The sequence below is a fragment of the Phyllostomus discolor genome, chromosome 1 (genome assembly GCF_004126475.2).
Source record: "Phyllostomus discolor isolate MPI-MPIP mPhyDis1 chromosome 1, mPhyDis1.pri.v3, whole genome shotgun sequence".
Lineage (NCBI taxonomy): Eukaryota > Metazoa > Chordata > Mammalia > Chiroptera > Phyllostomidae > Phyllostomus > Phyllostomus discolor.
The window spans coordinates 163,697,400-163,711,256 of NC_040903.2; the positions used below are offsets into that span (position 1 = coordinate 163,697,400).

Here is a 13,857-nt window from a genome sequence, read left to right on the forward strand (position 1 = left end):
TGAATAGGAGTTTGCCAAGCAAAGAAAGGGGAAAAGATGTTTCAGGCAGGAGTAGCAGTGTGCACGCACACAGGCTCAGATGCAGAGTCGGGGAGTGTCTGGGGACACTGAATGGTGCAGTGACCCAGCATACCAGTGCTGCTTAATGTTCATCAGCAGCCTCTGCAGCTGGGAGGGCAGAGGTGCCACGAGTTTAGGGCCTTGAGAAAGGGACTACGGCTTCCCTCCTTCCACCTCTGAAAAAAGTCCTTTCTGGGGATGAGGGGGAGAATGGAAAGCTGGGGAGGAAATGCCTGGAGGCACTGCACATGTGCACGTGAATCCACCCCTGAATACCGGGAGAACAGTATCAATGGGCACAGCCTTCATTTCCCCTGAAGTGAACGGGCTGAAGACGGGGAGAAGCGGGGGTCAAGAAGCCCAGGGGGGGACATCTGGCACAACAGCAGACCACTCAGCATATCGGCCCACAGAACTCTGGCTGAGGGGCCGCTTGACAGGGAGCTGGGTTTCACTTAGGTCCTGTTTCACAGTCCCGGGAAAGTTTCTGAAATAAAATCTTACCACTGAGGGAGAAGTCCACGCTGGATGCTCCAAATATGATACTCTCTTTGGAATAGATGGCGACCTCCCTGTCTGCCCGGAGGTCATAGAGGCGACACTGGGGAGCAAACACAAAGAAGCATGCACTTCTGGCTGCAGTTTGGTGAGGTGAAGACCCGGAGCCAATGCCAAGGGCTCGCGCAGTTTGAGAGGTTAGGGAAATACCCCTTTGGTTTTCTCTCCTGGTATTTTCTCCCTCAATCCCAATTTCCATTAAAGTCCATGATCAGTGGAGATTTAAAGAAACAGCAAATACAGATTTCTTCAGGTACAAAAACAAAAATGAAACCCATTCTTTTTTCTGATGAAGGATACATGTTAATTGTAGAAAATTCAGAAAAACTCATAAATGCAGAAAAAAGAAAATGAAAGTCACCCCAAATCCTAGAGGTATTTACTAATATCTATGTCCTTCAGTCTTGCTTCTATTTTATGTGTGTAATTTTCTCATATTATTAAATAATCTCACCCCCTCCACGATTAACATGGCTGTTGAATATTCTTCATATAGATAAAGCAGAATCTATTTAGCCATCCTCTGTTAAGTGTTTTGCTTGTGTCTAATTTTTCTTTTATAATAAAATTCTAGACATGTCTGTCTCTACCATGGTGACCATTCTTATGTAAAAATCCTTGATATTTTCCTTACAACAGCTAAGGAATATAGAATATAGAATAGAATTCCAAGAAAAAGCATGTCTAGATCAAAAAGGGCAGAGATATTTCGAGCGTTCTTACACCACACCACAAAACTGCTTTCTGGAAGGCTGGCACCCCGGGCCCAGGTTCAGGCTCATCCCAGGCCCTTCCCCACGCTGTCTCTGCCACTGAGCGTTTCTCTAGCGACGGAGCACCTGACCACTGAAACTTGCATTTCTTGGATTAGAGATAACTTTAAAAACATTTTAAGTTTATTTGTTATTTTGGACATACTGCTTTGTAAGTGGTCTGTATTATATCCTTTTTAAAAAATTGGAATATTTATCTTATTGATTATGCAACACCATTCATTCTTAAGGATTTCAACTTGGTCTGTCATACACATAGCAAGGATTTTTCCAAAATGTATACACTGTATTTTGTTATACATTTTCTGACATACAGAAGTTTTAAATTTTCACTATTATCAAACTCTCAATCTATTCCTTTGCAATTTCGTCCACAGTAGTAAATCAGCATGAAAACTTTATTTAATAGTTATCTGGTATTTTCAGGGCACAAGAAGGTACTTTTTATTCTCTTAAAAAATCAGTCAACAAAAGTTTTCAATTAGTATTAAAAGCCTTAAAACTAGTTCAGGTCTGAGAATGAATTCTAAGTAAACAATGAGAGGTTCCAAAAATATCACGTATAGCAGTGTTTTTTAACAGAAAAAGAAAACACAAAACCTTGACATCCTAAATGCCCAAAACTTGGAGATGAGTAAAAATAAATGATGGCATGTCTACAACGTGGGAAACTACTCCATCATTAAGAAAATATAATGTAGAAACACATTTACTGGCATGGGAAACTGTTCACGATCTATTACTAAGTGAACAAAAATTACAAAGCACTTTTTTAAAAGAAAAGGGACAGGAATTCATGCAATTGTGATTTTTCTTAGGTAGGGAGATTAAGATAATTCAATCTTTCCCCAAATTTTCTTCATTGAATATACATTATTTTTGCGATCTGAAAAAAGTTATTTTAAAAAATAAACTGAAGTGAGCATCTCTCTTTCAAACGGGAAAAGCTCCTGGTAACTTAGAGACATACCGTAGCGTCATCGGACCCTGAGGCAAAGGCATCTCCACTTGGGTAGTACCTGCAGAGAGGAAATTTGGGGAGAAAGCACTTTATTCAGGGTGGTGTTCCCACTCCTGGATGCCCATCAGAGCCTGGGCCAGGCCCTCGGAAGCAGGATCTCCACTTCTAGTGTCAGAAAGACCACTTGGCACAGAGGCCAGGAAGAGAAACTCCTCTGGCAGACCCACAGTCCTCTGGTTTTCTCCCCTGTAAATAGGGGACAATGACACTGGCCCTGCAGAGTGTTGGTGGAGTAAATGAGATAATATGGGTATCTCCACCAGCCATGGAGAACAGGGCAGGTCACTGTACCGTATTTTTCCTTGATCATATGCCTCATTCCCAAGACTTGGCTCAGAGCTCAGGGGCGAGAAAGTGGCTATACACACAGACACTGCAGTCAGATACACAGAGCCCCATGCAGAGCTCTGCACTGACCTCTCACTACATGGGGGACTTGTGGCAAGTGATGTCACCTTGCCCAGCCTCAGTGTCCTCACCTGAAAAGTGAGGATGACAATGCAAATTCCCTGGTGTCAAAATGAAACAAGACAGTATATGCAAAGGATGGGGCATGGTACCAAACACAAAGCATTCACCAAACAATGATTATTTCTGTCCCAGTCATTCTCTCGTCCATGATTGGGCTTCCTGGAGGGCAGGAAGCCTACGCTGAGACCGGATGGAACGACACCCGTTAGAGGAAGAGGGTCTAGGGTAGAGGCAAGGCAGAGGGGAGAGAATGTGCATTTTTAACTCTGTTTCATGAAAACATAAGGATTTGACTTAGTTTTGTGGATATTCTATCTTGCACCTTAGTAACTTCATTTACTATCTGTGTAAATTCTGGATTAACTGCCCTTGATTTTCTGGGTAATTGCTGGACATTTGCAAAAAGTGATCGTCTTTTTCCTTTTACCTTATATCCTATTTGAGCGCAGGGAGCTGGACAATCCTAACATTTCTACTACTAAAGTAAGTAAGTCTTCTTATTTCATTCTTATTTTTAAGGGGAACAAGTCTAGTATTGTCCACTAAGCATAATGAAGATGCTTGGGTGACTGTACATTATATACGTACTGTCTGGACAGTGCCGTCTTCCAAATTTCTATGTCAAGTCCTGGCCTCTGTCTTGGGATCCAGTTCACAGAGCCTGAATGTCATTTGTCCCTTTTCGTGTCACCCTGTGGAACTGGGGCTCAGGGAACCGGCACAAAAATGCTGACACTCTGGCTAGTGCCACCGCTCCGAGTAGTAACCTATCCTTCACCTCTAACCCAGGAGACTCATGTCTTCTACCAGCATCCATGAAATTGCGGCAACCTAACTTGTAGCTTACAGGATGGGTAAGATCTCAGAATATTCCCAATTCTAGACATTTCTGCCTCTACTATGTCTTCTTTAGCTCCATCCACCATCCTTTCTTTCTTGAACTCATGCAACTACCTTCTACCCAGCTGTCACACTCCCCTTCTTGCTCCCCTACAACCTTTTCTCCACACAGCAGCCAGAGTGACCTTTTACAGGTGAAACATACAAGGTCTGCCTGGAAAAAGTCCAGCCATTGTTAATATAACAATAACAGTGTGCACGACATCAATGACCTGACAGCCAAGGAGGGTGGACTAGAATGCGCATCCATGAACAATGACAACTTCACTGTATTATTTATTGAGGGGGCAGTAGATGCTGTTGAGTGAGCATGTGTACTGTGTGGCCATCCCATTCAAAATGACTGAGCAAGTAGAGCAACGAATCTGTATCAAATTTTGTGTTAAGCTTGAACATTCCTCCACAGAAACTATTTGGATAATACAGAAGGCTTTCATGAATGATGTAGTTAAGTGTAGTACCAATAAAAATGTCGTACAAACACCTCAAAGATGGTTGAGAATCTGTTAAAAGTGACCCACATTCTGGAAGGCCTGCAACAAGCAGACCACCTGAGAATGTTGAACGTGTTCAGGCTGCAATCAACAAAGATTGGCAACTGACAGTGTGAGAACTAGAAGCTGATCTGGGGATTCCAAAAACTACTGTGTCTGAGATTTTGATTCAAGATCTTGGCATGAAATGTGTCATGGCAAAATTCATTCCACTGCTTCTGCTACCAGAGCAAAAGGAATATCGCGCTGCAGTTGCTAATGGCTTGATTCAAACCACTACCAGTGAACCGGATTTCCTCAAGGTCATAACCGGAGATGAATTGTGGGTCTGTGGCTATGAGCTGGAAACAAAGGCCCAGGCGTCCCAATGGAAGTTGCCAAGTTCTCCATGCCTGAAAAAGGTGTGGCAAAGCTGCAGCAAGATCAAGACCATGTTAACTGTGTTTTTTGATTTGGAAGGTGTTGTCTATCACGAGTATGTCCCTCCAGGCCAAACAATTAATAAGGAGCACTATCTCAAGGTTCTTCCCAGTTGAGAAATGTAATATGATGAAAATGCCCATAGCTATGGGCAACTAGTGATTGGCAGCTCCATCACGACAACATGCCCGCTCATGTATCATGTCTCGGGCAGAGTTTTTTGGTGAAGCATCAAAACCACTCAGATGACTCTGCCCTCCTACAGCCCAGATTTAGCACCCTGAAACTTCTGGCTTTTCCCAAAACTAAAATCACTTTAGAAAGGGAAGAGATTTCAGTCCGTTGATGAGATTCAGGAAAATGTGACTGGGCAGCTGATGGAGGTTCCAAGAAAAGATTTTGCAGGATGTTTTGAACAGTGGAAGAGACACTGGGAGAACTGTGTGAGGTCCCAAGGTGCCTACTACAAAGGGGACTGAGACATCATTGTTCTCTGTACACTGTTTCTTGTATCTTGTATTTTCTTCAATAAATGTCTCTTTTTTATAATGCATGGCTGGATACTTCCTGGACAGAACTTGTAGCTCACATTAGCCACCTCTCTCCCCCGGACTCAATAATCTTGACTTTTGTGAGTCGCTTAACATCTCATCTTCCCCAGCTCTTAGCAAGCCTGGCTCCTGTATCATCCTGGCCTCAAATTAAGTATCGTCTTCTCAGCGAGGCCTTCCCTGACCGATCTAAGGAATGACCCATCCCATTACGTGTCCTTGTTTTACTGTTTTCCACAGCACTTCCCAGTGTCTTAAATTAAATGGCACATTTGTTTATTTGTGTGCTGTCTCGTCTCCTGCAGGAAAGCAGAGACCTTGTCATCTTGTTCACGACTGTATTCCCAGTTCCTGGACTGATGTCTAGCATATCAGTATTTGATACACATTAGTTGAATGAATGAATGAATGAATGAGAAATACTGACTCAGTAGGGAGGATGGTATCTGTGCCCCTAGTACCACCACATTAACATTCTCCAAGAGATCTGGAGGGCCATCCGGTCCCACTGCAAATCAGCCCTTCATGCTGGGGAGGCCTCGCTCTGCTGAGTAAACCGAGCCTGGAGCCAGTCCCCGGGCTCAGGACAACTCCAGGCCCAGGGGCAGCGGACAGCAGAGAAGCAATGAGAACACCCTACTCACTCACCGGACACTGTTGATGTCTGATTCATGTGTCTCAAAGGCCTGCACGCACTGGCCGGAGCGCATGTCCCACACCATGGCTTTCTTGTCACATCCCTACAAATGCAAAGTTACCCAGAGTCACGGGTGCTGCAAGGACTGTCTACAGACAGGCGTGAGTTCCAGTCATGTGACACGGACCGTTTATGTCCCACTAGTAAAGGGCTGACAACATGCTATTCAGAGACTAGCTTTACCTAAGGCCGCTTTCCTCGACTGCTGAGCCCTTAGAAGGCCGAAGTGGGAGGGGAACGAGGGAGGACCCCGCTGCCTCCGGTAGTGTGTTTTCTTACTTAGCTGCTTTCTGAGGGGCTACAAACCTTCTGGAGTCTACTTCTTACCTTCCCATGGGCATCGCCATCTCTTCATTTTCCCCTTTCCTTCCTCCTTCCTTTTCATCTCTGCCTCTCTAAGCCCAGAGGGGAGGGCAGGCAGACAGTGGCTGCTGGGTGGGACCTCCCAGCTTTTTCTCAGGTGTCTGGGGCGGCCCTGGGCACAGGGGGTGCTGTGGGTGCCCTGGGGCCATCTGCACTCAGCAGCATGCCCGGCTGGGAGTCAGCTAAGTAGGAGCCCAGGCACAGGCCTGCCAGCAGTTAACTGGCTGCCTGGGCAGTCGCCTCCCTGGACTTCCAGCCCAAGACCTGTACAAACCCAGAGATTCATGAAAATGAGAACCTCATGTTATACTCTCGTGGTTCTAGGAGCATTTTGGTAAGTTCCTGCAGAGCAGTCCTGTCGTCATGCTTGGGGACTATGATGTGGACTCTCACTTGTCAAATGGAAGTCGTGGCTTAAAACCGGTGCTCAAACTGTTGGCTGCATCTCAGAGGAAAGAGGGGGATGACGAGGTGCCACGACCGACATCTCAGAGAGACCTGCTGTAAGGTCAGCGCTCTGAGCGTCTTTACTACGAGTGTGGGCAAAGGAACCGGGAGTGTCTCCTGACCCTCAGAGGACACCAAATCACATGGAGTTAGTGCTCTGTATGAGACAGTGTGACCCATGATGACACTGACTGTGTGAGTGAACAGTGCAGCTCAGGAGATAAATAGTTACACGAAAGCACAAGAATGAAACATTTACACATACGGCCAAGTACCCCAGAACAAAATTGCGGCCCCTGCTATTCAGAGGACAGACAGCCCTTGTCTGACGCCCAGAAATGAGACGTGGACCGCTCAGAGCAAAGGGCCCCTCTGTCTTCTTGCTGCAGACACTGTCTGACGGTGTGTGCGTGACCGGCCTCCCTCACCACCCTCCTGACTGACCGGGGTCAGGTCAGCCAGCTTCGTTCTCCACTTTCATTCCCACCTGCCCACAAAAATGCTTCCCCTACCATCTGTATAACACAGTGTAAACTCTCCCACCTACTGTTCCTGATATCCTGAGGGAGGGGAGGCAAGCACTGCTGTGCATTACGCACAGGTTACAGATGACAAAATTTAGAGTCAGATATCCGGACTCTCAGTCAGGTGCTCCTGTGTCACTGTGGCTTATCTGCCCAACACTGAGCTTTCCAACACCCTGTTCCCTATGCCCTGGGGTGGCACAGGGATGGTGGCTGGCAGGGGTGGGGCAGGAGTGTCCCACCAGTCCCAAGACCCTGAACACAGTGCTGCCTTGCCTCAGCAGCCGTCTGACCAGCTGGGGGCCCTTGTGGCCATTTCTAATGCCATCAGATTCTAACTCTGCTATTTGTTTGAGGAATGACATTTTTAGATGTGGTAGATATTAGTACCCTGAAGAACAGCAGTCAAACAGGAAAACACTCCAAATCCCTCTGTAGACCACTGAAGGTCAAGGGCAGAAAGGGAGGCCCTCACAGCCCAGCACTGTCACCATCCTTAAAGCACCACCGTGGCTGCAGGAGCTGGGGAGCAGTGGGGAGCTGAGGCGCTCCTGCAACCCCTTCTAGAGGGACACATCCCATCCAGTCCCAGGAAGTGCCACGAATGGCCCCCACAAGCCCCCTGGTGGAGAAAGGACCCTCAACATTTTCCTCAGGTCTTTACCCCAGACACGAAGGTGTTCCCCGTTTCCGAGGGGGCCAGGTCCAAGCAGAGCACGTCGGCCCCGTGCCCGTGGAAGCTCTGCAGCAGCTGCCCGCTCTCCACGTCCCACAGGGCACACGTCCCATCGCCGCTCGCCGTCAGGATCTGCCGCAGGAAAGGACAGGAAGAGCACTGTTGTCAGGATCTCAGCTCTGTCGGGGCAAGTCCGTCAGGGAAAGGAAGGCTCCTTAAACACACGGACACACACCTCACTACACCCGGGTTCGGGTGCAGTAGTGTTTCTCCCATACTGAGCAAGAAGTCCATGTCTGATACCCTGATGCTCAGCTGTGTTTCCGTCCCTGTCCTCCTCCAGGGTCTGAGATCCATGAGGTCTCCCTGTAGCGCCTGTGGGACCACGCCTGCCTGGCACGCAGGACGTGCCCGGGAGCCTCTGCTGAACAGAATCTCAACTGGCTCCCACCAGCAGCCACGCCCACTGCTGTGCATGCCAGAGGCGTGAAGTGCTTCTCAGACTGACTGAGCACCCCAGTCACCCGGCTGCTGGCTAATTTGGAGTTGGGGTGAGTCCTGAGGTTCTATAGTTCTCACAAACTCCCAGGTGGTACCGATGCCGGTCACTGGACCCCATGTGGGGAAGCAAGGGCTAAGGCAGCATTTTGTTGGCCACGTTCTCCTATTGCCGCTTCTCCCCAGACCAGGGAGCTGCCCAGAGGCTCTCCAGGGCCACAGACATGCGCTGACACTCATGCACACACGCATACACACAGCGCCAGCAGCACCTGCTGTGTGCCAATGGTGTCCAGGCCCTCTGCTGGGCATTATGATCGGCAGAAAGATTGGACCTTGGTCTCTACTCTCCTGGGCTCACTCAGTTTAACAGGATTGGCAGTAAAACCTGAAACCAACCTACTTCCATGTCCCCGTGTCAATCAGTTCTGGGACCAGGTACATTTTGCTTGTTCCACACTAAACAATACTGCAGCCAAGTAAAAATAACCTACCGACTAGCAAGAGTAACAGCTTGCTCATCAAGACTGGCTTTAAGACCCTTGCCTTGCTGGGCTCACCAATCCAAAGCTATTATGTCATCAGCCAGTTTCCCACAGTGACAGATCCACCTTAAAATCACCCAGCCCAGTCCCCGAAACCCTCCAAGTATCCTTCCCTGATTTCTCCACTTTGGGACACTCTAGAGATTCTCAAGTTGGGGTTCTCTCCCTCACTGCAGTAGGTCTAAGCATTGTTGAATGGCGAGTTTTTCTGATGGTCTTATAGACAAGACAATGACACCTAGGACAGAGTGTGAGAAGTACTGAGACACAGGCAGGCCCAGGGGAGGGGCAGCAGACACACTTGGGCAACATCTGAGCTGGTCTCAGAGGGTGGGCGAGAGCTGGTGGGGGAAGGAGGGAGCGCCCTGTCTCTGCACTCAGTGAAAGGCGAACCTGTGCAGGGTGAAGACCAGGGCCTGCGGACAACAAGAAGCTATGGGAAGCTTCCCAGCAGAATGATAAGATCAAGGGTATATTTTCAGAAAATCTGTCAGGTCAGTGCAGCTATCCCTCGGCAGCCTTTGTAGAGCTTTCAAGTAAAAGACTGGCCCACACCAGGAGAGGAATGCTGGGGTGCCTGGGGCAGGCACGGGACCGAGCCCATGTGTGTGAGGCCTGGCCTCTGGCTGAGCATACCCCCGTGGGGTTGGGGGAAGACAGCAGGATCCAGGGTTGATGGGCTCAGACACCCAGCTGCCTGCGCTGCAGCATCCTGGAGCCAGCCTGGTCACGAGATGCCATGGAGGAAACCACAGGCCACAGCAGAACCTCCCTGTGCCCCACCTTCCAGCGGCTCCCAGGGCCTGGATGAGGTGATAAGACGGTGCAGGAAGTGGCTCTTGCAATGTTAAGTGCCCACAACAGACAGCCCTCAGTGGCTGATAATTACTAAGGGCTGAGGAAAGAAAACAGGAATCAGGCCTTAAGGATGGCTAGCATGCAATGTACCCGCTGACCTCTGCACCTCCAATTTCCATGGGCTGGTGGTCTTCTCCGCCCTCCATCCCTCTCCCTCCTGTCCAGTTTCTCCCCTTCTCTCTCGCATGCCACTCCTAGCACTTACAAAGACTCTCCTTTCTTCTGCAGGGAGGGAACACATTACAAAGCGGGGACCCTGCTCCCCCACTGGCCTTGTGTTGACCGGCTGCACTGTCTCGGCATGGGTTACTTGCTGGGAAGCCTAGGGAGGCCTAGGACCTTTTCCCAGCTGGTGAAGATTGAGGCCACTTTGGAGCCTCTTCCTGGAGAAAGAGCTGGGTGAGTTCCGGAGCTCTCAGGCTTCTTGGGCCTAGTCCCCAAGGTCCTCCTCAGAGTCCCCACTGAGGGGTGGCTCTCAAGTTTGGGGCATTCCTAAGGCTGCAAAGCCCCCGCAGTGTTGGCTTCCCTCAAGTGTGCATCCGACCGGGTGAGCAAGGCTGATAAAGTAGCTCATGCACATGCAAGACTTTGATGGCATCTTAATTTGGGTACTTGTATTTGTAATGTGCTGTGGGTTCCTCCGGGCTCTGCAGGCTCACGCCCACTAGTGTCCGCCCCATGCCCACTAGTGTCTGCCCCACACCCACTAGTGCCCACCCCACGCCATTCCTGCCCTGATACTGGTGAAGGGTCAATGACCTCCGATCTTTTCTGGGACGCTTTAAATGATTACCACAGACTAACTCGTCAAGCGAACTAATGAATAGTTTTTAAAAGTGAAAAATAAATCTTTAATATCTTAACAATATTGTTGTGATCTTCATTATAATGTAAGTACAAGTAAACTTTAAAGACCAAACATTCATGAGCAGAAATGCACTGGACAGACCCTCTGACTCGGTGTCCCTCGTTTACTCAGGAGCGTGAAGAACGTGCAGGTTCAACGCCGCCATCTCACACCAGCCGCGTGAGGTTCTTTCTCACCCCGCCTCCCACAGGTGCGAGGAAGCTTAGGGTTCATTAGTTATTAGTGCCCAAGCCAGGCCATGCATCTGAATCTTTCTGCTAATATTAATCATGAAACAGTAAGAGCCAACACTTACTGATAATTTATCAGAGACTGTATGTACTAAGTATCTACATGAGTCACCTGATTTAATTCCCAGAAAACCGTATTACAGAGGAATTTATTACCATCCTCACTCGCAGGTGAGAGAAACAAAACACAGAACACAACCCATTTAGGACGGACCAGCTAGAATGCGGTGGGCCCAGATTTGGTCCCTGTTGTGTGACCCCGAGCCGAGACCTGTGCCCTGCCCAGGGGGCCCGTGTAGTCGGCGGGACTTCTCTCCATTCCAGCTGTCTCCTTGTAGCTGCAAGTTGGGAAAAATCCACTTTCCACCTTACAGATGCCCCTTTAATGGCCACCTCCAGCAGGTGGCAACAGAGAGGGTGATGGGTCTCCACCAGATGCCCAACCACCCACTGTCCCTGCAGCCCTTGGTGGCTTCCTTCTTCCAGACTAAGCATTCTCTCTTGCTTTGGCTACTCCTCAGGCTAAAAGGCACCTGGTTCTGGCCACTGCAGCCAGCTGGGGCCACAGTGCCCCCTACTGTACAGGTCTGCAAGGCTCCTGGCCTCAAAGACCAGGTGTCAACACTATACTTCAAGTCTGAACAATCCCCTTGTCAGCAATTAAAAAACGACCCAGCCTCCTGGTCTCCCTGCCACCAGCCTCCCTTGCTGACACGAGTCAGCTGAAGCCAGAGTGGGCCACGGAAGGATTTAATCTGACTCAGAGAAGTTCCTCCTTAAAACAAACCCAAATATGAGCAGCCCCTGCATGGCTGCCCTCCGTCTGCAGGGCATTTGGGGCGCCCCCTTCCCAGGCTGCTTCCCACTGTGCTCCCCTCACACCTCACTGGCAACACCCGTGCCCTCCGAGGCCAGCCCAGACCACTCCACCAAGTTTGTGACCACGCCTCCTGCTCCGAGCTCCCAGCCTTCCCCGCCCTGCAGTCACGGCTGGTTTCCACGAAGGTCCCTATGGGCAGAGACTGTGTACGCTTCCAGTCCCAGAGCCAGGTAGTATCTGGCAACGTGGGCGGCGGACACCTAGGAAGGTGTGCTGAATAGACGTGGATAAATAAACTACGGTATGCTTTCACAACTTATTAAGAAATATGGTCCAGGTGTTAAAGTACTGTTTTTACTTGGGGTTTACTCAAAGTGGGGCGCAGATTTACTCTCTAAAGCTTCTTCTTTTTGCATCTGTTAAAACAGGAGCATCAAGGAGATTCAGAGAGGTGTGTAAAGTGCTCAACTGTGAAGCTCAGCGGCTCGGTGAGGTTCTACACACATACGTACACTGGAGCCACAGTTCAGACTGGGAGAGGGGAATGCCCACCACCCCAGCAGGCCCCCTGACCCACCCCCGACAAGTCAGTTAGAGAAGATGTTCAGTAGGGAACGTAGTTTATCTCAACTCCATCTGTAGCCAAGAGCCCTGACTTCCCGCATTTCTGATTTTACTACTACTACTAACCGAAGAGAACAATAGGAACTTCCTCTCGAGCACCCCTCCTGTTAAAAGGAACACTGGAAAAGCTTCCTGTATTCCCCGAGTTGTCTGCCATGTAACCTGCCCTCCGGCAGGCTGGCCCCCGGGAGGGCCCCTTGCGTACCTGCATGTCGGAGTTGGTGAAGCTGCAGGCCGACAGGTAGTTGGTGTGCATTGCAACAGACTTCTTCTTGGCGGCCATGTTTTCATTTTTGTCGAACGTCAGAGGGTACACGGAACACTTATTATCTAAGCCACTAGCATGGAGAGAAAGAAGTGTCAGGTGTTGAGACAGGCCAAGAGAGTGCGCACGTGCACGCTTCCTCGGAGTCTCGCGCTGTGGCTGGGAAGGGGTGATGCTGGCTGCGACTCCACGGTTCTTAGACGTGAAGTCACTAAATCGAAGGTTACCAAGTTTTCAAAGTTTCTGATACACATCACCAACGTGCTTTCCAAAATGTCTGCGCCAATTTATAGCCCTCACCACCAGCATTGGAGAGTGAGGGGAATATGTTTAAAGCTTATGCTACTGTCAGTCGGTAATGAAAATAACTATGAAAGTGATTTTTGTGCCTTTTTTTCTTTAACAAAGTTCAGAGAGGAATGTAACACCCTGCTTAACAAGCAAACAACAAAAATCACACGTTCTTGTTTGCTTGCATGTTTTTGCCCATGCAACGGTATTTGCAGCTAAAGGGGAATCTGAAAAGCTGCCGTAGGCCCTGCTTACCCACACGCAATGGCGCATCCCGACGGGGCGTACGCACACGCCATCACCCACGTGCAGGGCATGGTGACCGCGTGCTCCTGAAACACAGGGCGAACCGTTCACGGTAAGCGAGGACGGCTTCTGCACAAACATCTCAACATGCAATTTAAACAGAGTCACTGGCGATCTCACTGAATCACATTACAGCTTCAAAGGCAGTGGAGTGGGGTAACAATTAGCTTCAGACCGACAAGAAGACCCACTCAGCCCCATACATACAGTCAACCAAATGTTTTATCATTTATTCTAAAAGTTAAAAACCTCAACTAGCAAAAAAATTCCTTAATGTTTTACTTTTTTCTTAATGTTATACCCCCTCCCCTGCCCCCTGTTCTTCTGAATGAATACTGGGGCTCCTTTTCTTTGAAAGTTCATCCAAATTTCAGTTCCAATATATATACATCGCCTTATCTACTCTGATTCCCCCTATTTTCAAAATATATTCTTGAATGACACTTTACAGGTATATTGTAAGTTTGTTTACTTGTGAGTATACAGAGCCTCTGTCCACTATGGGTCCTAAAACCATTCCTGGGAAGGCATGGGTGGGGGCAGGGAGGGTGATCTCTGGGATGAGAGAGAGCCTGTAAAATGGAAGCATAAAGAACC

At 48.9% G+C, this 13,857-nt stretch overlaps 1 protein-coding gene across 5 annotated transcripts in view; it reads right to left on the reverse strand.

Moving 5' to 3' along the window:
* Positions 1-13,857, reverse strand: part of GNB5 (G protein subunit beta 5) — a 41,247-nt gene that overhangs the window by 3,906 nt on the left and 23,484 nt on the right. For all 5 annotated transcript variants that reach the window (XM_036033613.1, XM_036033601.1, XM_036033596.1 and 2 more), the window contains 6 exons: positions 13,210-13,286; positions 12,604-12,736; positions 7,944-8,087; positions 5,897-5,988; positions 2,362-2,410; positions 565-661 (listed from right to left, as the gene is read on the reverse strand). In XM_036033613.1, the coding sequence (XP_035889506.1) occupies positions 565-661; positions 2,362-2,410; positions 5,897-5,988; positions 7,944-8,087; positions 12,604-12,736; positions 13,210-13,286 (592 nt within the window). The remainder of the gene's footprint in view (positions 1-564; positions 662-2,361; positions 2,411-5,896; positions 5,989-7,943; positions 8,088-12,603; positions 12,737-13,209; positions 13,287-13,857) is intronic.